The 27,139-nt window shown below is 35.7% G+C and overlaps 1 protein-coding gene across 5 annotated transcripts in view; it reads right to left on the bottom strand.

Annotated features, from left to right (window-relative positions):
- XPO4 (exportin 4) overlaps positions 1–27,139 on the bottom strand; it is a 120,238-nt gene that overhangs the window by 33,109 nt on the left and 59,990 nt on the right. For all 5 annotated transcript variants that reach the window (XM_035003719.1, XM_035003718.1, XM_035003721.1 and 2 more), the window contains 3 exons: positions 15,479–15,591; positions 10,684–10,841; positions 10,256–10,430 (listed from right to left, as the gene is read on the bottom strand). In XM_035003719.1, the coding sequence (XP_034859610.1) occupies positions 10,256–10,430; positions 10,684–10,841; positions 15,479–15,591 (446 nt within the window). The remainder of the gene's footprint in view (positions 1–10,255; positions 10,431–10,683; positions 10,842–15,478; positions 15,592–27,139) is intronic.

Raw genomic sequence — 27,139 nt, 5'->3', positions numbered from 1 at the left:
TTATTTCTCAATAAAAATGGGGAAAAATACACATATAAATAAAAATCTGTTATCCATATGAAAAAAAGGGAAATTGGATCCCTACTTGGTATCATATTCAAAACTAAAGTCTAAGATGGTAAAGTCATGAAAGGTAAACCTTTAAAATATTTAGAAGAAAACACAGGAAGAGTAGTTGTCTGAAACAAGGAACTAATAATCCAAATCATTTTTTAAAAGTAATTTCTACACCCAACATGAAGTTCCAACTCACAACCTCGAGATCAAGAGCCACATTGCTCTTACTGACTGAGCCAGCTGGACACCCCTAATAATGCCAATCATAAAAGAAATGACAGTAAGTTTGACTACACTAAGATGAAGAACATTTGTTCATCAAAAGACACCATGAAGCCTAACTGCAATATGCTGCTCAGGACTGGATTCCAAAACAGAAAAATGATTGATGGAAAATTAGTGAAATCCAAATAAAGCATGGAAGTTCAGTTAATAATAATGCATCCAATGTTAATTTCTTAGTTTTGACAAATGTACCACTGTTATATCACATGGTAAAATTAGAGGAAACTAGGTAAAAGGTACTGTCTTTGCAACTTTTCTGTAAATCTAAAATTATTCCAAATTAATAATAATAAGAAAGATACCATAAAGTGAAAAGAAGAGCCATAGAACTGGGAGGCTAGATCTGCAATAAATAACTGACAAAAAAAATAAATAATGTACAGAATATATAAAGAATTTCTACAAAGCAGTATGAAAAAGGATAGGGAAATGGGCAAATGGGCTATTCAAAGGAATAACCACGGGAATCACATAAATATGAAAAAACGCTCAACATTACTAGCACCTTAATTATATAAGACCATATTGTATACTTACAAGTTTGGCTAAACTAAACTGTGATGGTGAAGGCATGAATCAATGAAAACTCACACACATCACTGCTGAACATGTAACTGGTTCCATCAGTTCAGCAAACAACTTGAAACTATCTTGTAAAACTGAACATTTACATATCTTAACATCTAAAAATTCCATTTCTAGGTTTAGACCTTATAAAAGCTCTCATGAATGTATGCTAGGAAACACACAGAAGAATGTTTACTGTAATGCTGTTTGTAATGGCAAAAAAGGAACCTCAGAAGTTCATTTACAGCAGAATGGAGGAAAACTGTGGTATGACATTCACACAGTGATGTATCTTATACATAGAAATGATCAAAATTTCTAAAGCAAGAGAATGACAACATTCACAACAGTGGTTACTTCTCTTGCAAGGGTGGAAGGGGGAGAAGCTGGGGTCATGGGATGGGGATGAGTACACTGGAATCATCGACTGCAGTACTGATGATGTTCTTGGGTTGGGTCATGGGTTCACTCATGGTGACCTGATTATGTTTTAGAACAACATATTTTATTTTTTTGTCTGTATCATTATTATGACATAATACATAAAATCATCTACGGTGGTTTTGAGAACCAAAGAAAAGATCTATAAAATGAACAAACAGAGTGCTAAAATGGCCATGCACAGTGCTCAACGTGTTATTAGCAGTAGGAAAAAAGGGTGGTTTAATTCCTTCAACAAAGATATATTGAATGCTAAGAGCGAAGCACTGGGATACAGAGATGAGTAAAATAGTTTCTTCTCAAAGAAACATCTGTGGCCTGTTTATATACTTAATGAAGCACGTGTTTTGCAGACATCATTTGTTAAGTCTTAACAGTTTATCTTGCCAAAATAAACAGACTGGTAACATATCTTAAGAGGAACTTATGGAATAGCATCCTCTGGCCTCTGGTATCTCAAAAGGAAGAAGCAGGACATTTTCTTAAAACTATCTTTGTTGTTCTTTAGTACATATATAATGAATGTTATAATAATTTAATTATTCATATATAGAAAAGTACAAATAAAATGTAAAAGCCTTATAAGCTTTATTATTGAAAGAGCAATAATCCCTCCTATAAAGCCCTGATATTAGACAAAGCAGAAAATCAGACTCTAAGAGCCCCTATTCATTAGATAATGACTTAAAATAAGAACTAAAAACTTCTAAAGAGCCTTCTGGTTCCTCCTGAATACCAATACAAGTAACTCATCAGGCAAAGTGTGAGAAATTTGGTTGATGACAATTGGCAACTAAATCTTTCAGTCTAATCACGGAGAACTGAAACCTAACCAAGTGCTTTTTCACAATACTTTGGCCCTTCTCCATGGCCACACTGGCCAACACCCAGCAGCCAAGCCAGAGCACGTGCACAGAGATGACGAAGGAGTCCAAGCTAGACACTATGTGCTCATGCCCTAAGTATTGTCAGGCCTGCTGCCAGAAAGGCTTTGGAGAGGGGCTTAGAGCTTATAAGACTACTTGACCCCACTTTACTCCATTTGGGAATGGAGGGTGGAAAAGGTAATCAAACTATGATAACAGCACTTAGATTTCAACGCTCATAATTAACTTAGAAGTGTATAAAGGAGTGAATGTGGAGCCCTTCAACCATAGAAAAATATCTGTTTTTATGTCTATGTGAATATAAAAAAAAAAGTCGTTATTTTATTTATGAAGATGTTGCCAAAGGAAGCTAAAATAAATATGTATATGTGAATCTGCTCCCCCCTTTTGACACTGAATTCAATTTCAGAAATTAAAATCTAACATTATTATTTGATTCCAACTATATGACATTCTGGAAAAGGCAAAAACTATGGAGATAGTAGGGGCGCCTGGGTGGCTCAGTCAGTTAAATGGCTGCCTTAGCTCAGGTCATGATCCCAGGGTCCTGGGATCGAGCCTTGCATCGGGCTCCCTGCTCAGAGGGAAGCCTGCTTCTCCCTCTCCCTCTGCCTGCCGCTCCCCCTGCTTGTGCTCTCTCTCTGTGTCTGTCAAATAAATAATTAAAATCTTTTTAAAAACCCCCCAAACTATGGAGATAGTAAAAAGATCAGTGGTTGCCAGGGGTAGGGGAAGGAGGCGGAGCACAAAAAATTTTTAAGGCCCCAAAACTATCCTGTTATGATACTGTGATGGTGAATACATATCATTGCACATTCGTTAAAATCCACAGAACACGTAACACCAAGCGTGAATTCTAATGTAAACTATGGACTTTGTGGCATAAGGATGTGTCAGTCCTGGTTCATCAACTGTAACAAATAGTTTACCACACTGGTGGAGGGATGTTGATAGTAGGGGAGGCTGTTTGCATTTGTAGGGGCAGGGGGGAAGGATGGGATATGGGAACTCTGATTTTTCATTCAATTTTGCTATGAATCTAAAATTGTTCTAAATAATAAAGTATGTGTGTGTGTGACCCTAATATGAAATATTGTAAAAGTTCAAAAGAACTCTTGCATTGAAAATACATCTCATGCTAGAGTCGTTCTAAATTTGATTGTTACGCCGTAAACAATTCCAAATCTACTCCTAACTATAACAGGACTATGCTTACTATCAGATATTTAGTATGATCCATCCTACTACAATAGATCTTTTTTCTACGAACAGCAAATAACCAACATGAGAACTCCAAATATTGTCCATGAAATTGAAAGGCTCATTCTTTGATCATCAGTATTTTCTTCATATGTAAACATAAATTACATGAGTTAGTAAAAAAAAGCATATGATTCAGGCATAAAAAAATGCAGGAAGATGGATAATTCATTCTCACACAGAAAGTTTTATTTCTAAGGAATAATCTTTAAGAAGTTCCTTAACCTGGTTTAACTCTGCGTTCCATATCTCTGGTCTGAGGCTGCTGCTACTGTATTAGTCTTTACAAAGACTTGGGAGTGAAAATAAATTAAACAATCAGAGATTATAGAGGATGGGGAAGAAGTGCCAAGAACACTGACCACTCGCAGTGTTCCCTTGCAAACATGAGGAAAAAATCATTTGGCAGAAATAACTAATGAGACCAAAACATGCCTACAATAAAAGACGGGGGGAGAAAACTCCAGTTAAATGTAAGGGTTAAAAAAGGTTCTATCGATATACTATTTCTTAATCTGGAATTTGGTATACAATTGTTCATTTTATTATTTTTTATAACTTTTATATATATGAAATTTTTTACTTTATATGAATGAAATATTTCACAGTAAGTTTAAAATTTATAGGCACTGGCACAACCCCCAAGTCCCATGACAGTTCAAATAATATATGTAGTGCACAGTGTAAAACATTAATAAGAAAGGACATACGAAAGATTAAAGACTCAAAGAACTCTTATTAGTTTATGCTGTTATTCACTGGTTGGAAGAATTTAGATTTTTTTCCTGGTGTAGCATTATTTAAGGCAAATAAGGCAATATAGATAAAATCACAGAAATGTCACAAATAAAACTTCATGAACTCTACTTAAAAATTTAGAAGGCTTTGAATGCTAAATGCAAAAGTGATTAATTCATTCTCTTTATTTTTTTTTTCTTTTAGCCAGCCCTAAAGGCACAGAATTAATTTAACTTCAGCATACCTATGCAGCTGACAGTATTCCTGGCTTCTAAAAGACCCCAAGAGAAATTGATTTAGTGGACAAGTTTTGCAGCTGTTAGAAGAATCCTATAGATAGATCACTGGGGGGGCGGGGGGGGGGAATCTGCCCCCATAAAAACACCAAGAGTCTGAGCTGCAATTTTCAGAGTTTTTAAACATTACAAATTCCTTAATATATTTTCTTCCTTTTGGAAATGCACCTGAATTTTCAAATTCTTAATGCTAAGTAATGTATATACATCAAGCACCCTGCCTGGTACATGGTAGGTGTCAATAAATATTTATGGAATTGAATTAATCCAGCAATAATCCTCATGGGCCGACATCTCAGGGACTTGCCTGGCTTACAAGGGGTAGAAGGGCAATCCCTTTTTTCTATCTCACTCTAGTGTTCATTTTTGAACCCCTGGCACATTAGATCTGGTTAGGCTTCTAATGCTAATAACACTGTTTTAAACAATACAAAGGATACTACATGGAACAACAGTTATGACAATAGGTAAGCTTTATTCTCAACCAACTATACTCCACCTCAAGTGCAAGAATTCTGTAAAACATGAACACTGGTTCTGTGCTAGGATTAGCACAGCAAATTGAGAAAACCGGAGGTGACTCATATACAGTCAGGAAAACACTGCATTGGTAAAATTATGATCCAATCAGGATTAAATGAAGCAGTGAAATTATTATTATTTTTAAAGATTTTATTTATTTATTTGACAGAGAGAGACACAGCAAGAGAGGGAACACAAGCAGGGGGAGTGGGAGAGGGAGAAGCAGGCTTCCTGCAGAGCAGGGAGCCCAACGCAGGGCTTGATCCCAGGACCCCGGGATCATGACCTGAGTGAGCTGAAGGCAGATGCTTAACGACTGAGCCACCCAGGTGCCCTGAAACTGTGAAATTATTTTTTAAAGACTTCTTTAATAAGAATCTTTATTTAAGGGGGGCGCCTGGGTGGCTCAGTCATTAAGCGTCTGCCTTCGGCTCAGGTCGCGATCCCAGAGTCCTGGGATCGAGCCCAGCGCTGGGCTCCCTGCTCCGCGGGAAGCCTGCTTCTCCCTCTCCCACTCCCCCTGCTTGTGTTCCCTCTCTTGCTGTCAAATAAATAAATAAAATCTTAAAAAAAAAAAAAAAGAATCTTTATTTAAGGTACAATAATAGCCAATTTTCTAACAAATACCCTAATGGAAGTAAAGCTGTTAATATTAAAAAGAAGTATACTTTAGGGCGCCTGGGTGGCTCAGTTGGTTAGGCGACTGCCTTCAGCTCAGGTCATGATCCTGGGGTCCCTGGATCGAGTCCCGCATCGGGCTCCCTGCTCGGCAGGGAGTCTGCTTCTCCCTCTGACCCTCCCCCCTTTCATGTGCTCTCTCTCTCATTCTCTCTCTCAAATAAATAAATAAAATCTTTAAAAAAAAAAATAAATAAATAAAAAGAAGTATACTTTAAATGTGCAAGGTTTAAGAAATACTCATGCACCTCATCTAATTATCTTTTTTTAAAAAAAACTCCTTCAAGCAGATGAAATGAATGCACATAATGGGGCTGGACAGCTGTCTTGCTCTCTACTATATCACCAATTTATTCTTTCCTGGCCATCAGAACCACGGGGTGGGGAGGTCAGCATGGCTTCTCAAACAGTCCCATCTTCTTGTGAGTTAGGGGCAAGGCCAACTATACGTATATATTGTATGGACATCACCATGCCAGAAAGTGAGTTAATAGCTTTCCCTCTTATCACTGAAATGTCCCAAATTATGCTTCCCACTTCTCAATTTCAATTTATAATTTGGCTTTGATGCTTCCCTTTTCACTACGTCTCTTCCCCACAAAGTAATTATCCACTGAGCCAGAGAAAATAGATTCTGAATGAAGAATGCTGAACTTCACATGTACTCACTCATCCAACAAAATGCAAAGTTACTTTACCACGTTACACTCTATAATGAACTTCCTAACAACTTTATCAAGTATTTTTCTCTTTACTACCTTGTCCTGCTGGTCTTGAGCTTAGGCTACAATTAAAGTTTCTTCTTTACAAAGTTCACCTACTACCACCTCCTTTACATATCCACCCCGAAACATACATGCACACCCAAACACACATACACTTCAAGGTTTAAGCTTCGTGCTTGGCTGCTCTGCTCAATTAACTGAACAAGTTATGTGGCTCCTGTCGGATGAACCTACTGGGGGCTGAACTTAAAATTTTCTATTGACAAAAGAAACCAAGAAACAAACTAGAGTATAGAGTTCGAGTCATAGTCTCTTCAAATTTCACTGAATCGATTTAAATGGATGTACTAATATTATAAACATTTTATAAAACAATTGATATAATGTGAACAATTATTTTGTTAGAATTTTAATTTTTAAGGCAATGATTCCATCTCTACAGTTTTCTCACCTCTTCAGTCCAGGAATAGACAGTATCTGATTTCTGGGGTGCAATGAAAAAATTCTTGGCTTCAGGAAGCCTCAAGTAATACCAGGAAATTTTAACAGCCAACAGAACAACTTGGCTGAAGATTGGAATTACTCTTTTTGAGCACTTTCAGTTCACTGCAAGTTGAAGAGCAGTCATAAATAACTATCTTCACACACAGGCTAAAGCCACCAAGCAAAGACACGTTTCATGAAATGCACATTAGTATCACAAACTTCTCTTCCCATGGAGATTTTTTTTCTTGCTACAGCCATATAATTACCATCGGAGACATAAACTTCTAAAAAAGGAGACAATCTGTATGTATTCCTAAATAAATACAGTTTTGAAGAAATATTCTCACAATAACACAGAAGTGTATATGCTGAATCTATTTTCCTATTGGGGGCAAAAAAACCTCCTTCGCTATTAGAGAAAAACAAAACATTTCACAAAATTAAAATTGTGAAGAAAAGTAGTATTAAAACTATTGGTTTGCACAAAATTCAAGAACTTGTCTTACCTTGGTAAAATAGTTTACACATTACAGGCTCTCAATAAGTGCTATTATTTAAAGGTTCATTTTTACCATTACTATTCCACATTTTATTGTGCGCACTGTACAGGCACTTCCATATAGTTAATCCACCCCATGGAACACTAGAAGGAATTATTATCCTACTTATATCAACGTGCTCAAAAAAGGTTAAGCAATTTGTCCAAGGTTCTGTTGTTTATAATTACTTGGCTCATGACAGTACTGTCTCCTTCCAATGTTCATGATCTTTCTGTATCATGCTGACTCTCAAAGCAGTTTTTTTTAATATGTCTCAATTTTTCTATTTTTACTTAAAAAATGATTTTTTAAATATATTTTTCCATCTGAGGTCGACAACTATGTATTATGTACTAGTACTACAATCACTGGGTGCCCAAGGAAACAAAAGATGATGTGACCTGTGTCCTAGAACTTCCACCTTGGTTTGGCTAGATTTGTTCATGTACTTTGGTATTATTTGCACATTCCCCAGGCTCCCCTCCCCCAGCACACACAAAATATAATGAAAACCACATGAGGTTGAGATGACACTTAGGAGGATTTGTTTAGTCTTCTGGCAACTCATCCTGAGGGGGCCTCCCTCTTAGCCCTCAACTTCACCAAACCTCGCCTATCTGGATACTCTGAGTAATACAAAGCTTTAGACAAATCTTTCCCCTTTGCCTTTTTTAATAGGTAACCAATTATTTTTTTCAATTTAAATTCAATTAATTAACATACAGTATATTAGTTTCAGAGGTAGGTAACCAATTTTTTTTTTTTTAGGATTGTATTTATTTATTTGACAGAGAGCAGGAGACAGAGTGAGAGAGAGCACAAGCAGGGGGAGCAGCAGAGGGAGAAGGAGAAGCAGGCTCCCCACTGAGCAGGGAACCTGATGTCGGGCTCAATCCCAGGACCCAGGGATCATGACCTGAGCCAAAGGCAGACACTTAACCGACTGAGCCACCCAGGTGCCCCGGTAACCAATTATTTTTAAAACCATTTTTAAACATCATAAACAGATCAATTAAATTAATTAAAACAAATGAAAAGAAATAACACTTTTCTTAAATGAAATCTATTAGGTATATCATATCTACACCATACCTTCTTGTGAAACAAGCACAATATACATCAACTCTGACAGTGTATCTAGGCTTTCTGTATTCTAAAATTTCTCTATCAATCTTGACAGAAAAATTGTTTTCCAAGTTGTCAGTCTCCTGGTCAAAATAAATGAATTCTAAACTTAAAATCTGCAAACCAAAATGTTACATATCTTCCAGCAATTCTTCTATAAAGTGCTTAGGAACTTCTTTGTTTTTTAAGATTTTTATTTATTTATTTGACAGGAGAGAGAGAGTACAAGCAGGGGTAGTGGCAGGCAGAGGTAGAGGGAGAAGCAGGCTCTCCACTCAGCAGGGAGCCCGATGCGGGGCTCGATCCCAGGACCCGGGGATCATGACCTGAGCCGAAGGCAGATGCTCAACGACTGAGCCACCCAGGCACCCCGCTTAGGAACTTCCTTAACCCACAAACAGAAACTAAAAAATAGCTGTGTTTCTAAATACGTGATCAACATACTGTTTAATCTACCTGGTTTAGAACAGAGTACAAACAAACCAAGGTGGGGGAAAGCACAATGAAACCATGTAAAATGAAACCTGATTTGATTCAGAATTTGTGATAATTTGAAAGGGGTTTGAATCAAGTTTAAATACTTAGAATTTCCCCATGTTTCCATGCTCAGAACATAATTTTTCCCTGAGAAATTCAAATCTCACATATGATGCCTTTAAGCTTCTATTCCTCTACTACTTACATTTTTTTCCAACACACAAATATCTGCCTGACCTGGTTCCTTTACTCATCAAACCACTAAAGTGTACAACTACATAAATCATTCTCGAGTCCTCTATCTTCTGAACACCCCTAAAGGGATACGAAAACTCACACAGATGTTGCCAGACCCCCAACAAAACAACTCAGTTAGGATTTAACATAAAATTCAAACATATCTACAAATATTCTTTTTACTTACGATCTTTGGAAAAAACCCACATTTTGATTCATAAAAAGAAAAATTAGTTTCAACAATTTAAGAACCACTAGAGAGGAAAAAATCAATTATTTCCCATGATTAATGTAGTTATTCACAGTAACTGTTATAAACACAGCTGTGTTGTCAAGGAGTTTTAGTTTCCTAAATTAAATTTTATATTTGGAAAATATACAATCGACAACTTGTACCAAAAAACATCTTTAGTTGATCTTGATTTAAAGAAAATTAAATTCTACCAAGATATACTATTAAATCACAGCATCAAAAAAATTAAAGAATACAGCCTAATCAAAACCAGCATGATTACATTTGAACTAAATTATGTTCATATAATTTCCAGGTTAAGTCCAAATTTTTTAATCCTCAAAAAATATAAAATTACCATATTAGCAATTTTTAAACTTAAAATTTTCATTGTTAAAATGGGCTTGCAACATAATTCTTAATATAGACACTTCATTCCATTTCCTACAGACACTCAATTATCTCAAAATTAAAATCTTGACACCAATAAATTTAATCTATTAAAGTGATTTTAATCCACAAGACTTTAAAAGTAATGTTTCTAAACACAGATTACAAATAATTTGCACATATAAACAAAAATGCAATTTTAACAATAGCTAGCACTTGCTTAATTACTTGTCATGAGAAATGCTGCAGAGGCACAGCAAATTGCCTTGTAAAAAACGGAACGGACACAATTTATTTTAGAATAGGCACTCACCACTTCTTCCAATGCAGCACTTCGCCCAAAAGAACAAGTGAGGTGTGTGAGGCAGTTAACAAAGGATGAGAAAAGTTCATTTGGAATGGCAGTTAAAACATTTCGTGGGAACACAGTTATCAGGTTGCTGATAATGCTGGAGATTCCCACAGCTTCTGAATCTTCTATTTCAATTCTACAAATCAAGTAATGAGTATTATTAAGTGGTAGTAGAAGAAAAGTCCCAAGAACTCATTTCCAAACATGCAAATATTATCACCCATTCATTTTTAAAGGCATGTCTCTGTGTATTAATTTCAAATTACCCATATAACTATACTTCAGAATATAAACAGGGAAAAAAAAATCACTGGTTTTTCTCTTCTAATGTTAAACACAAAGAAAAAACTGAAAGTTCCTTTTTCAGTTATGAAGGTAAGTATACCTACCCATTGATAGTATTCAGTAATCCCTCAATGAAGTGTGCTAGATAATCAACTTGTGATCCTTCATCGGGGAAGATAGGTCCATGAAGAGAAGCTAACTGGGCAAGGCACTGAAGAGAATCTTGTGCCATATCTGAATCTTCTCTGATTTTTCGATGTACCTGTTAGAAAGAATTACTAATCCATAAAAATAAATTCTTCTTTTGTAAGGGTCACGTGTCTATCATGCCGAATGAGGTAAGAGAAAAAATTCACTGTAGCTGGTTATTTCTAGAAAATTAATTCTTGAACTTAACTAAAATTGAAAATTGTCCTTCAGTCCACTTTACATTATAAGCCATGATTTTATACTTATCAAGTAATTTTTAACTGAGGGCTACCTACATTTTGAAAATTGAACTGTCTCCAGCATGTTATGACAAAGAGAGAAACAGATGCCAGCCAGTCAGACATACTGCTTCTTCTAAAAACAGCAACAACGACAGTCATCTGTATTATGCTAACTATGCCTAGCTACAGCTTCTTGCTAAAGTTAGCAGACAAGTTCAATCAAGAGTATATAGATGCTGCTTTAGCAGAAGTAAACAGTTGCACACTTAGAAAACCAATATACCTTTCAATCCCTAAACATTCACCCAGTATATAAGCACACTCTTTCATTACTCTGAGATTGCCCTAAACATTCACCCAGTATATAAGCACACTCTTTCATTACTCTGAGATTGCCCACAATTTGTTTGAATTTCATTTTATCCTATACCATTGCTATTAATAATGGCTAAATTTTTAAAATTTTATTTAAATTATATTTAAGTCCACTTTAAACCTCATCTAAATCTTATTTCAATGATGCAATACTGATGTGAAACATCTGGTGCACAGTATGCTGTATGAAGGAAATGCTCCTGAAATACTGCTCCCTAGTTTTAGTGTGTTATTAATATTCTCAGATTTTAAAAGATGTTTCATTTCTGTGATCTGACATAATTAAACAGGAAAATACACTCAGGAAAGAAATTACAGGTAATTTTTTATCCTAATCCACCAACCACATTTAACAGCAACCATTTTCTACTTTCCACAAGCATTTGACTTCTCCAGCCCTTCTTTTCTTACACAAATCTCTTTGCTTTCTGAATGTCACAGAATTTTAAACATTAGTTCTCTATTTATTTCAAGTTACATTCACTTTGACTCTGCAAATCATTTATAAATGACTTGAAGTTACCATATTTCTCTTAAGTATTCACAGGTACATTTTGGGGACACAGTGAACAGACACTCAAATCTTTATTCACAGATTGATTTCATTAATCTTTAAACCTCGAACTTCTTAAGGCTGTAAGAAATTTAAAATATTAAAGAGTCACAAAGTTAACTGATCTACTGACATGTTTAAAATATTCCACCCTCTTTGGTCTAGAACAGGGGTTGGCAAATCATAGCCTATGGCCAAATCTGGCCTCCTGCTTATTTTGTATGGCCTATCAGATGGTTTTTACATTTTTACAGGGTTGAGGAAAACAAAATCAAAGAAAAATGTTAATTTCAAACATAAGACAATTATGCAAAATTCACATTTTAATAACTGTGAATAAAATTCTATAGGAACACTGCCACGCTTATTTGTTTAGGTATCATCATGGCTGCTTCTGTCCAACAATGGCAGAGCTAAACAGCTGCCTCAGAGAACATATGACCTGCAAAGCCAAATATTTACTACCTGGCCTTACAGAAAAAGTCTGCCAACCCCTGGTCTAGAATAACACAAATGTTTCTCAAAATACACCCTATTACATTTTAAATTTTAAATAGTAAATTAAAAGTATAATACACAAATTCATATATCTACATTGTCCAATTCAAGAACTTCTGAACACAACTCATTCTCAAATTCCTTATCTATAACTAAATTTCTCTCATCATGCCTTTTTACCTAATCAACATTTAAACATGTTATCCAGGGGTACATTCTGCCAATGAATATAATGCAATCCGGACAATAGAGGTTTTCTTTTCTACCTATAGAGCTAAATGGTTGCTCATTCCTGGTCGAGAAGAGAGGACCCAAAATATATGATGACCGAAATAGCTAATGTTGATTATGTAATAAAATAAAATAAACTGCCTCAGAGCCTGCATGTACTACTGTTCAAACTTAATTTATGTTCTCTGAAATATGAACCATATAAAACTCATGATAAGCCAATGATTAATTCTTGTATAATATAGTAGATTCTTGCCCTTCTTCCAATGTCAGCATTACAAAGGAGTTCTACTGCAACTGAACTATATTATACAAATTAAAAACTGAATTTATCACCTGAATAGGAAAAGCAGAGGGATACGGAAAAGCAAAGTCTAGCAGAACACCCAAGGAGGTGGATGGTGAAGCAAGACAAGGAGTAAAGAGAAGCAAGTCAGTAAGATAAATTCTACTGGAACATGCTGAATCTGAGATGTCTGTGGGCCATCCAAATTAAAACATCGAGTAAGCACTTGGATTATAAGGCTCTGGAACTCTGGAGCAGCCTGTGCTGAATATAGATTTAGGAGTCATCAGTGCAGAAGTGGCGCTTCAAGTTCTACGTGTGGAAGAGAGAGCCCAAGGAAAGTGTACACAGTCAGCAAAGTTGAGAACTAAGAGAGAACACTAACAAGTTTTGCAGTAAGCAGAGAAAATAAGAGACCATAAATGAGGTCAAGGAGAATCAAAAAGGTAGGAGGAAAAACTAATGAGAGTGGTTTTTCTAATACCTTATGGAAGAAAGAAAAATTGAGACATCTGTAAACTTCTGAGGGACAGAATGAAACCTAGAGTATTCCTAAATTCAGATGTGACCAACACATTTAAAGTCTTAAATTCATGCAATAGTATATTTATGTCTACCTACTCAAATCTAGAGAAATAAGGATATCCAACAGAAAACTGCTTTCTATTAGGTAATGGATTCACATAACTGCAAATAAATGAATGAAATTAAACGATTAGCCACTGTCATTTTTGTAATAAATTACAAATTAAAACTCAATGAAAGCAATAGGCCACAAACACAAAACTGTTAAAATAACACAGTAAAAAGGGTTAACTTTCAACTTCAGAAGCTATTTGCATGGGGTGGTTCACAGCTGACAGGAGCAGCTGTCTAGTTTGTCTAGACAGCTGTTCAGATTTGGGGGAGCTGTTTCCAGTACTGCCAGCAAGTTTTTCACCTTTTCAAAAACTGCTGGAATGGGATCGTCTTTCAGTCAAATGAATAACACAAAGAAGTGAACTTGGATATGCATCAAAACAATTTCTGTCAGATGTGGCAGGCAACAGAATTTCTTAATTTACTTACAATTATCGCTTTCGTACGGACAGTGTTTTTAACATCATTTCTCTGATTTAAAGAATAAAATGTAAGGTAATGTTTATTGTGAACATTTCTATTTTATTTGATTTTTATGTATAACCATGGATGAATAACCTTATTCTAGGTATTGTAAAATATATACCACAAAACTACAATATTCTAAATGGTTTCATCAGAAAAGGAAGGCAGTTATAAGGATAGTAAATAATGTTTTTCTAACAAATGAAAAGGTAAGAAACTAAAATGGTTGGGATTAAGTAAAAGGGCTTCCTTTCTTTTTTTCTTAATTGGTCTTTATTTGGACTTTTACCCCAGTCATTATATCTAACTAACTTGTGTGCTTGCACTATTAACAGCAAATCAGCATCCCTCCCCACTCCATACACACATTTTTTTCACCAGCTTTGGACTATTGTAGTGGGGACCCTCATGAGCAAACATAGGAACATATTGCTTACTTCTTGATATTTAGCAAATAATAAACAGGACTATTTAAAGTTACAATTGAAATAAATTGCTATTCAATAACACTAACTTAACCCATGACTGATAAATTAGTACATAAAAAAGTATACTACTATACTACAGTAGTTCTCAAAGTGTGGTCCAGGGATCCTGAGACATTCCTAAGATCATGTCAGGTTATCTATAAGGGCAAAACTATTTTCATACTAATACTAACACAGTATCTGCCCTTTCCATTCTCACTGTCATACATGTATACAGTGGAGTCTCCTCAAGGTTACTTGACCTGTAATAATATTACAACCAACTGGATGCAGAAGCAGATCTGAGAATCTGGCCGTCTTCTATTAAGCATAACATTTGAGTTCTGCAAAAATATAAAACAATGCCACTCTTTTCAGGAAACTTCCCTATAGCTATTTGTTCACTAAAATGTTATTTATGTTAATATGTAATGGTTTGGTGTTGCTATTTTTTTTTTAAAGATTTTATTTTCAAGTAATCTCTCTACCCAACATGCGGCTTGAACCCACAACCCTAAGATCAAGAGTTGCATGCTCCACCAACCGAGCTAGCCAGGTGCCCCCTCGTATTGCTATTTTTAAATGAATTAATTACTTTTTAAAGTGTTCAGTTTGAATTTTTAATACGGTAAATATTAATAGCTATAACCCCATAAACAAAAGCTCTTCGGAGTCGTCAATAATTTTTAAGAATGTAAAGGGGTCTTCAGATCAAAAAGTTTGAGAACTTCGGCTCCAGGACATTCAACTCTTCATACTTACATAACATTTTTATAAATTAGCAAGAACATTTCTAGATAATTTCTATTTAAGCAGATGTATTTGTTAGAAGAGAAGGCTTCAGAGGAGAAAGCAATCTGTCCTGTTTTACTTAAGAAAAATACAAAACATTGTACTCTTTTCAGTGGCACTCTTCCTTGGCCTTCACCACCAGAGATGAAAAGCAAGACTTACTGTGAAGAACAGCTCCATAACTCTGCTATCCAGAAGAGTCTCCCGCCAGGACTCTGTTGGCTTTAACAGCACATTTTGTGAGGATTCAAACATAGCTATATAATGTCTGCCCAGTTATCTAGTGTCAAGGTCAACAACAATAACATTCTTACTTTGTCTAAAGTATAAGTATATCCTAAATATAACAGGAGCAATCCAGAAAGAATGTAATGGAAACAGTTTAAGCCTCTTCACATATGCTACATGCATGAAGCTAAGGAATAAAAGGCATTAGGTGCTAAAAAAAAAAAAAATGCTACAGGAATATAAGATCACAGTTTCATCAGAATTACGTATCATGCTGCAGGGATATAAAAACTTTGATAATCAGAGATCTTAATGGTAGCAACAAAATGAAAAATGTGAATATAAAACAGATGCCAAAATATATACAAAAAAGGAAAAATCAATTTCTGAATATTTATCCCATTTCCCCCAATATCTTATTAACAGCTAAAACTACATATACAAAATGTGAGTCTCATAAAAGACTACTTGAAAAAATAGTATTTTTCCCAAAGAAGTATATTCACTGGGTAACAAAAAAAGAACAAGAGCAAATATACATCATAGTGAAGCAGAGAAACTCCCACACATTAGATTATGCAAATACCAATTCCAGACAAAGAAATAATCAGTTTATGTACAACTCTATAGATATTCATTTAAAATCCCACAGACTAAAAATCAACTTTTATGGTGTTCAAGTGTTTCAATATCAAACATGCTTCAAATGGAATCCTATCTTTGCCATACTTCAAATAACCATAATATATTTTTAAGTGTCCATGAATATAATTCACACAAGGACACTGATGTAGAAACTGAGGTTAAGAAAAGGGAAAGCTGTCTGTGCATGAAGACAGTAGTTATGCCCCTTCCACTGCTAATCAGATGTCCAGCTAAATACATCAACATTCTAATCACTCAATGAGAAATTTCAAAAATAGTTATCCAAAACTATAGCTTGCAAAAATTAGACACAAGTTCAAATGCTGTATTTTCATTAAAGCCCAAATCATTAACAGAGAACATTAAAGGCTATGAAAATGCTTTGGAAATCATTTTTTAAAAGATTATTACTTAACCCCCTTCTGAAATATCTAATATTTTGTCTCTGAAGAGCAAGGAGGGGACTACGAGTTGTTTCAGAAGAGAAGTCTGCTTGCTTATTTCGGAAAAATTGCTCCAAAAATGTTCTGCAACTCCATTTGATTGGTGAATAAAAGTGAAATTCAAGTCAGTCACATAATTTCACTTTTCTCTTCCTTTATCTGCCCCCTTGTGGAGGTGCAGGGAAAGAGTCAAGAGGACTTGTAAGAGGAACGGTTAAAACGAAGTAAGCCTGGATTTTGAAGAGAAAAAAAAATCAGCCCATGAGTGCTAAGAATTTTCAGTGTGTTAATAGTTTTTTAAATGATTTCACTTTCTCACTAGGCACACATTTTGATCTTATGTTGTTAATGTGCTCTGCATTCAGAATATACTGGTTGAATAATAGGTATTTTTACATGTTGTCTAAAATGAAGGCTTATCTTAGAGAAACAAGTATTTGTGGATGAAATCATAGGGTGTCTAGGATTTGCTTTACAATTATCTGAGGATGGAAGAGCATAGATTGAAACAAAAACTCAGAGCTAATGAAGCTGGGTATTTTATTTTTTGCACATCTTTGAAATTTTCCACAATAAAAGTCTGGGGCATAAAAAAAGGTTTAAGCATATGAAATAAAGTACCCAAGAGTAAGGCAATAAATTCTTTGTACTTCATAAAAAATATTCCACTTATTTTTTTTCCAGTTCTATTTTCCTTAAATTTCAATGTCCCATTTTATTAATTAAAAGGCAATGATTTTGATATATACTGTTCAGTAATGAAAAATATTTATTACTTATGCTCAGTACTGTGTTGAGCACCTGCATAAAGAAAATCATGACAATCTCCTTCAAATTTTTTAGGAGTTTGCAATCTTATAGTAAAATGGTAACAAACTATTATTTTATTGGACATCCAGATCTAACAAAGTGTATGTGTATAATTTTACTAAATATTTTCATCTAGAAAAATAACAGAATTTATTAGTACTTCATATGCTTACAAAAGGTATAAATTTATTGATGATTGATTGATTGATGAGAGAGAGCACAAGCAGGGGGAGCAGCAGGCAGAGGGAGAGGGGAGAAGCAGCCTCCCTGCTGAGCAAGAAGCCCGATGGGGGACTGTCCTGGGATCATGACCTGAGCCGAAGGCAGATGCCTAACCGACTGAGCCACCCAGGTGTCCCAGGTAAAAATTTATTTTTAAATTAGGTGGGATATGAGACAGATTCACATAACCATAGTAAAATGGTCCGTCTCGAAGCAGACCATCTGTCAATTTTCTTATTAATACAGCCACCAAGGCAGCGAGCAAGTGCAAGCTGCTCTTTCTCAGAGTAAGAAAGACAAATACTTCAGGTGCTGGTACCTGCAAGAGAAAGCTAAAATCTAAAACCCCCAAGAGCCCCACACAATTCAAGCACAGAGGAAGAATATTGGGAGAATACTGGCAAAAGTAAAGTGAGTAATATTTATGTCTTGGAAATATGGAAAATCTCATTCCAAGGGAAGGCGAGGAATCTCCTGCATCCTAACTAAGGCTCCTGGTTATACTCAACAAGGGGTTGCCAGTGTTCTTCAGTGAGTGGAAGGTGATCACTTCAAAGATTAGTAAGTATTACAAAAGAAAACAAAACCTAAACCAAGATACTTGTTTAATTCTCTTGTCTACCCTTTTTGTATTTAGAAAAAGTGTATGCTCCATAAATTCTTATGGATAGCAAGGATTTCTATGAAGAGAAAATGGAAAGACATACATTTAAGAGAGGGCTTTTTCCAGATATGAAATGGAATGAATTGCAATTGCTCACCTAAACTTCAGGTTCAAAATAATCCTCAAATCTTTAATTTTTTTAAATCCTGGTTTCAGCTTCCCTGATCCTGGTCTGTTTTAAACATACTTTCCCTAGTGCCCAGTATGTACGGCCAAATTTCTTCTAAAAGCTGACAAGTATATTTTTAAAATGTTAATTCCTTACATTTTGCTAACATCACATGGAGATCTGTGAGTTCTGTATGTGACATCTATCAGAAAATACTTTCCCCCTATTTTATTTTTTAAAGATCTTATTTATTTATTTATTTATTTGACAGAGAGAGAGAGAGAGAACACAAGCAGGGGAGCAGCAGAGGGAGAGGGAGAAGCAGACTCCCCGCTAAGCAGGTAGCCTGACGCGGGGCTTGATCCCAGCACCCCAGGACCATGACCTGAGCTGAAGGCAGACGCTTAACCGACTAAGCCATCCAGGTACCCCGGTCCCCTAATTATTTTAAAGTTCATGTGAGTTTTTTGTTTTCCAACTCCAAACCTCAAAAGGACTTTTTATCTTGACATGTTGTTTGCCGCCTTCTTTTTTTTTTTTTTAAAGATTATTTATTTATTTATTTGACAGAGAGAGAGAGACACAGCAAGAGAGGGAACACAAGCAGGCGGAGTGGGAGAGGGAGAAGCAGGCTTCCCGCTGACAGGGAGCCCTATGCGGGGCTCGATCCCAGGACCCTGGGATCACGACCTGAGCCGAAGGCAAACGCTTAACGACTGAGCCACCCAGGCGCCCCTGTTGTTTGCCTTCTTTAGAAAACTCATTTATAACACACTTCGCTCAGAGGTTACCCTAATTGTTCTTTGAAGAATTAATCTACAACACTGCAGACTTAACTACCTTCTTATAAGTCAGCCCAGCACAACCACCACCACCATTTTTGCATAGTAAAAGTGCACACATACTCATGTTGGTACAATAAGATACAACCATGTAACTTAATTACAAATAATATTTCTATTGAAAGAACATGTAACTACCCCAAAAGCATTTTAACAAAAACTTAAACATTAAAAGCAACAAAAGAACAGTGTAATAATGAATAGAACAAATTTTTAAGAACAAAGCTATTCAGACAAAAAAATACATGTTTTAGTTAGCAGACTGTGCTGTGAAACTGCTGATGTGGTTACCTTCATAAGAAGCTATGAGGGGGCACCTGGGTGGCTCAGTTAGTTAAGCGTCTGCCTTTGGCTCAGGTCATAGTTCCAGAGTCCTGGGATGGAGTCCCACATTGGGCTTCCTGCTCGGCAGGGAGTATGCCTCTCCCTATCTCCTCTGCTCTTGTTCTTTCTCTCATTCTCTCAAGTAAATAAACAAACAAACTCTTCAAAAAAAAAAAAAAAGGCTATGAGGGTTCTTCTGTATTACCTGAAATATTGTTACTATGAATATACAAGTATTACTTTTCAATTAAAAAAAAAAGTGAGAAGCCTATCACAATGTGAATAGAACGGTCATATATAGATCTGGACCACATGTGTACATTCAAAATATAAAAAATCAGGGTAATTCAATTTTTGATTTGGTACTGCGAATTAATTGACTATATCTGTATGTTTGCATAAGACACCCCAAAATACCACTTCTTTCCCAGATAATTCATAATGTAGACTACTTTAAAAACAAAAGACTACCTCTAAAATTCAGAAATCCAGTATTTCTATTCTTTTTTTTTTTAATAAAGATTTTATTTATTTGAGAGAGAGAGAGGAGGAGCAGAGGGCAAGGGAGAGGGGCAAACTGACTCCATGATGAGTACAGAGCCCAACACAGGGCTTGCTCCCAAAACCACAAGATCATGACCTGAGCTGAAACCAAGAGTCAGACGCTTAACCAACTGAGCCATCCAGGTACCCTAGCATTTCTATTCTTAAGACAACATTTTAAAAAGAATTTAAGGGGCGCCTGGGTGGCTCAGTTGGTTAAGCGACTGCCTTCGGCTCAGGTCATGATCCTGGAGTCCTGGGATCAAGCCCTGCATCGGGCTCCCTGCTCGGCGGGGAGTCTGCTTCTCCCTCTGACCCTATCCCCTCTCATGCTCTCTCGATCTCATTGTCTCTCTCAAATAAATAAATAAAATCTTTAAAAAAAATAAAAAAAAAGGATTTAAAGTTTTGATTTATACTACCTACTACATTAACATGCCATAATATCTACACATTATACTGCTTTATCTTTTTTATCCAAATGTATTATCAATGAAAGAGAAGTCTAACAATGAAGTGATTATTTACTAATTAATCATTTATTAGTTATACACCTATTTTACACCTATCAGATTTTAGGAGACCTACAACTCACAACAGGTTGATACTAGTTAAATAGCTAGCATTCACCAAAATCTGAATCAGATTTTAAATCAAGAATTTTCTTGGCCTATGGCTTTAAACATTTATCTACAATAAGTACTGAACTCAAGTAATTTATATTTTGTATCAGAATAATTCATTTGTAACCAAATAAAGAATTCAGGAAAACAGCCATCCAGAGCTTTGTCTTTTAATAATCCTATGTCTTTTTAAAAATCTGTCATCCACATCTAATCTTACTTTACCTTCCCATATTTTCACCAAATTCAAAAACCACAAATTATAGTACAATATTTGTCATTGTATCAAATACAAGCCCACTCCCCTCTTAGCAAGAGTTCAAATTCTGAAGTGCAAAAACCCAACCAGTCTTCTAAGTTCAACGCTATCTTAATCCTCTGGAAAATCAGCTGCAGCTAGATGTAAATTCAACTGCACTTCAGAACAGCGAAGAATTAACTCTCTATTCTCTACTGTCCGTTTCACAATGTTCCTATCTAGCTCTAAAATTCTCTGCTTAGGAAAGCTCAGAAACTTCTAAGAACTCAAAAGCATATAAATGTACCACCTGCCCTATTTTATAACTGCATGACCAGAGAGAAACACACTGGGCTAAGAGCCAGAAGGACAGAAATGAATGCACCCTGCTACTGACTGTCACTGGATAAATCCTACTAAGTCTTCTGTCCCGAACAACAAGTCTTGAGGTCTCAAACAACAAACAGTATTATCAGTAAGCACATATATCTTAACACGAGGGGAGAAAAGTCATCTTCAGAGACACTGGTCCTTACAAATGCAAATGAGTTGTTCATCTACTAACACCTTTAGTAAGGGTATCATTTTGTGGTGGTAACGGACAATAAAAAGACAATGAGTTATACAATAACTATAAATCATCCTCAAACAAACAGAGAGAGAGTATGAAAATTACCATAGCCTATACTTATAAATACTTTGATATAGGAAGATCTTGTAGCAACAATGAACATTTTACAAAAGTAATAAAAACTTTCATTTCTCCATCTTCCCATATTCTTTTTAAGCCACCTCATTAGTAAAACCAAGTTTCAGAGGCAAAGGGAAAGCCAAGTTTTTCTTCTTAAACATTTATCTCTGTCACTATGAGTTTTTCTAACAATAAAAACTGTTATTTCTCTTTCTGGCACAACACAGAACAAATGAGCCCAGTCTTACAGACAGCATTTAGTCCAAGTAACCAAAAGTCCTTTGAAATAAAGGAGAACTGACCTCACCTGAATGTTTTCCCAAGCCTTGCCTGCAAATAGTAACGTTGGCTTTACTGGAAATCCTAATTTAGGTGAAGGCTTCTATATCCCATTACTATTTTATGATCCAGTTAGCTTTCTCCAAGAGACTGAGTTGAAATTTTTTTTACTAAAACCAAATCAGATCCACAAAAATAGAATATCAATAAAAGGCAGTGTAACCAAACTAAAAAAAGAAGTATTATTAAAGTCAACATACCAAACATACCTGCCAAACGTTCTTATTACAAAATGATACTGTGATTTATGATTAGCATTGCCAAAACCCTTAAGCATTTATGGACACCAGGTGAACTCCTAGCTAAATAATCTTAGCAGCATAAACAAACAGCCAAGAACTAAAATAATACTTTGGAATCAAATCACCTTACCTCACTAATTAAATAATATATATTTGTTAAGCATCTATTACTACATGCTAGACTGTGAGAAGGTATCCAGGCAGAGAAAGTCCATGTGAAGAGATGCCAAGGCAGAAGGAAACAGCTTGTGAGAGCAGCTCTAATAAAATAGCACAGAAAAGTTTTGAGAAGGAGACAGAGATCAGACCATCCAGGATGGTAGAGGCCATTTTTAAACTGGGATGATGATATGACAGAGGATCATGGGACCAGGGACACTTTCTTTGGACAGCATTGATCTGAAACAGAATGAAAACAGGTAGATTTCGTCTCAGTCTCCATCAACAAAGTGAGACTGGGGTACATTCAGTAAGTAATTAGCTCACTGGGCCAGGGGGTGATTCTAACATCTACCAAATCCCAGGAGCTATATACATTGCTCCACCCACGCCTGAGGTGGAGCATGCTTTTTTTTTTTTTTTTTTTTTTGGAGGATACTTTCATAAATTACCTTTTACACATATAAAACCTACATATAATAAGTCCTTAATAAAGATAATGGTTTGCAGATGACACCATGTATATAAAAATTTTTTTTAATCCACTAAAAATACTATTTGAGCCAGTAAATTCAGCAACATTACATGGTACATGGTAAATTCAGCAACATTACATGGTACAAGATTAACATTAAAAATGTATTTCTATACACTAGCAATGAATATGAAAATAATTTTAAAATCAACTCCATTTACAATTGAATTAAAAAGAATAAAACATCAGGAATAAATTTAACAAAAGAATTCCAAAACCTCTACTCTGAAAATTATAAAACATTGTTGGAAGGAATTAAAGATCTAAATAAATGGAAGGATATCCCATGTTCATGGATCAGAAAATTTAACACTGTTAACATGGCAATACTCCCCAAACTGATCTACTGATTCAATACAACATCTATCAAAATCCCAGCTGCCTTTTCTGCAGAAATTGATAAACTAATTCTAAATTTCATATGGAAATGTAAGGGAGAGAAGACAAAATAATCTTCAAAAAAAAAAAGAAAAAGAACAAAGTTGGAGGACACACACTTCCTGATTTCAAAACTTACTACAAAGCTATAATAATCAAGACAGTGTGGCACTGGCATAGTAACAGACATAAAGACCAATGGAATAGAATTGAGAAGCCAGAAACTGTCACATTTACAGTTGGGTAATTTTACACAGAGTGGGGGATGGCAGGGACAAGACAATTCAATTGGAAAATATCTTTTTCAACAAATGGTACAGAAACAACAGGATATTCAACATGCAAAAAAATGAAGTTGGATCTCCACCTTATACCATATACAAAAACTAACTTAAAATGATGATAGACCTAATATATGACCAACCTAACTGTATGGGCTAAAAACCGTAAAACTCTTAGAATAAAATATAAGATTAAATTTTTGTGGCCTTAAGAACAAGAACAAAGTCACAGTCCTGACACTATCTAACTTACTATGAAGCTACAATAATCAAGACAGTGGGTACTGGAGAAAACAATGGACAAACTAGATCAAAGGAACAGAATAAAGAGACCAGAAACAGATCTACATAAATGAAGTCCAATAATCTTTGATAAAGGAGCAAAGGTAATACAACAGAATAAAGACAGTCTTTTCAACAAATAGTGCCTGAACAAATGGACATCCAAAGCAAAAAAAAAAAAGAATCTAGACACAGACCTTACACCCTTCACAAAAATTAACTCAAAATGGTCACAGACCTAAATGTAAAACACAAAACTAAAATTCCTAGAATATAGAGGAAAATCTAGATGACCACAGATTTGACAATGACTTTTTAGATATAATACCAAAGTCAAGATCCATGATGGAAAGAACCAATAAGCTGAATTTCATTAAAATTAAAAAGTTCTGCTCTGTGAAGGACAATATTAACAGAATAAGCCAAACATTAGTAGAATATATTTGCAAAAGATATTTCTGGAAAAAGACTATTATACAAAATACACAAAGAACTCTTAAAGTTCCACAATAAGAAAACAAACAACCTGGTTAAAAAATGGGCCAAAGACCTTAACAGACACCTCACCAAAGATATACAGATGGCAATAAGCACACGAAAAGATGCTCCACATCATATGTCATCAGGGAAATGCAAATTAAAACAACAATAAGATACCACTACACACCTACCAGATTGGCCAAAATCTGAACATTGACAACACCAAATGCTACCAAGGATGTGGAGCTGAAAACACTCATTCACTGCCAGTGGGAGCACAAAATGCTGCAGCCACTTTGGAGGACAGTTTGGCAGTTTCTTAAAAAACTAAACCTACTCTTACATATGATCCAGCAATTATGTTCCTGGGTATTTACCTAAAGGAGTTAAATATTTGTGTCAACACAAAAACCTGCACACAGCTGTATAGTCATAACTGACAAAACTTAGAAGCAACCAAGATGTCCTCTGATAGATGAATAGATAAGTAAACTGTCATCCAGACAACAGACTATTATTCAGTGATAATAAAGAAATAAGCTATCAAGCAATGAAGAGATATGGAATCTTCAGTGCATATTACTAAGTGAAAGTCAATCTGAAAAGGCCACATACTATATTATTCCAATTACATGACATTCTGGAAAAGGAGAAACTACTGAGACAGTAAATGATCAGTGGCTGACAAGGGTTTGGGGAGAGGCAGGGATGAATAGGTGGAACAAAGAGGATTTTTAGGGCAGTGAAACTACTCAGTATGGTACTGTGATGGTGGATACATGTCATTATACATTTGTCAAAACCCACAGAACACCAAGAGTGAATTCTAATTTAAACCATGGACTTTGAGTGACAATGACGTGTCACTTGAAGGTTCATTAATGATAACAAATGCACAACTCTGGGGGGGGATATTGATAATGGGAGACTGTGCATGTGTGGGGGAAGGGAGGATAGGAAATCTCTGTACCTTCTGCTCAATATTACTATGAATCTAAAATTGCTCTAAAAAAGTCTATTTCTAAAAAAACCTTTCTGACCTTGGGTTATGCAAAGCCATCTTATATCAGAAGCACAAACAACAAAAGAAAAAAATTAAAAATTTCTGTTTCATAGGCCATTATCAATAAAGTAAAAAGTCAATTCACAGAATGGTAGAAAATATTTGAAAATCATACATCTGCCAAGGGATTTGTTTTATGTATTTATAATATATACACGACTCTTACAATTCAAAAATTAAAAAAAAAAAAGAATCTAGATTCTTTAACTAACTAAATAACTCAATTTAAAAATGGACAAGGGAGGGGCGCCTGGGTAGCTAAGTCAATTAAGCCTCTGCCCTTGGCTCAGGTCATGATCTCCGGGTCCTGGGACAAGCCCCATGTCGGGCTTCCTGCTCAGTGGGAGTCTGCTTCTCCCTTTCCCTCTGCCCCTCTCCCCGACCCCGCTTGCACTCTCTCTCTCACATAAATAAAATCTTTAAAAATAAAAAATAAAAATAATAAATGATAAATAAATAAAAATGGACAAAGGATCTCAACAGTCATTTCTCTAAAGAAGATACAAAAATGGTCAATAACCACATGAAATGATGCTCAACAGCATTTACCATTAGGCAAGGCAAATCTAAGGCACAATGAGATACCACTTTGTATGAAACAGGATGGTTATAAACAAACAAACAAACAAAAAAAACAGGTAAGTGTTGGTGAGGATGCAAACAAAATGGAATACCTGTACATTACAATGTTAATGCAAAATAGTGCAGGTACTGTGGAAAACAGTCTGACAGTTTCTCACAATGTTAAATATATAGTTACCATATGACCCAGCAATCCACTCCTACAGGTACACCCAAGAGAAATGGGAACATACATCCACAAGTATGGAAAAACTTGTATAAAGATGTTCACAGCAGCATTATTCTATATTGAAAATTGTTTTTAAAAAATGGAAAGAACTGGCGTGACTGGGTGGCTCAGTTGGTTAAGCATCTACCTTTGGCTTGGGTCATGATCCTGGGGTCCTGGGATTAAGCCCCATCTCGGGCTCCCGGGGAGTCTGCTTCTCCCTCTCCCTCTGCCCCCACCCCCCGCTCGTGCTCTTTCTCTCATTCTGTCTCTCTCTCTCAAATGAATAAATAAAATCTTAAAAAATAAATAAATAAAAAATGGAAAGAACTCAAATGACCAACAACTGATCAGCAGATGAACTGAGAAATAAAACATGGTATTATCCACACAGTGGAATATTACTTGGCAACAAAAAGGGATGGAATGCCGATACATGCTACAACTTGAATAAGCCTCAAAAACATGCCACATAAAAATGACCAAAAAACCCCCACATATTGTATGATTCCATTTAAATAAAACATCCAGAATAGAAAAATCTATAGAGATAGAAAGTGGATTAGTAGTTGCCACTGAAAGGGGGTAGAGGTGGGGAGGGAAGTGGGGGTGGGAATGTTAAAGGGTATGGGGTTTCTTTTTGGGATGATAAATATTCCCTAAAATCAATGGTGGTGATGGTTGTACAACTCCTGAGTAAACTTTAAAGAAAAAATTTAATTGTACATTTTAAATGTGTGACTTGTGGGGCACCAGGGTGGCTCAGTCAGTTAAGTATCCGACTCTTGATCTCGGCTCAGGTCATGATCTCAGGGTTGTGAGATTGAGCTTGTGCCAGGCTCCACACTGGGCATGGAGCCTGCTTGAGACTCTCTCTCCCTCTCCCCCTACC

This window comes from Mirounga leonina, unplaced genomic scaffold (assembly GCF_011800145.1).
Source record: "Mirounga leonina isolate KUSES-001 unplaced genomic scaffold, KU_Mleo_1.0 Mir_127, whole genome shotgun sequence".
In the NCBI taxonomy this organism is placed as follows: Eukaryota; Metazoa; Chordata; class Mammalia; order Carnivora; family Phocidae; genus Mirounga; species Mirounga leonina.
Note: the sequence above shows the minus strand (reverse complement) of the source record. Positions and strands in the feature narration are given on the sequence as shown.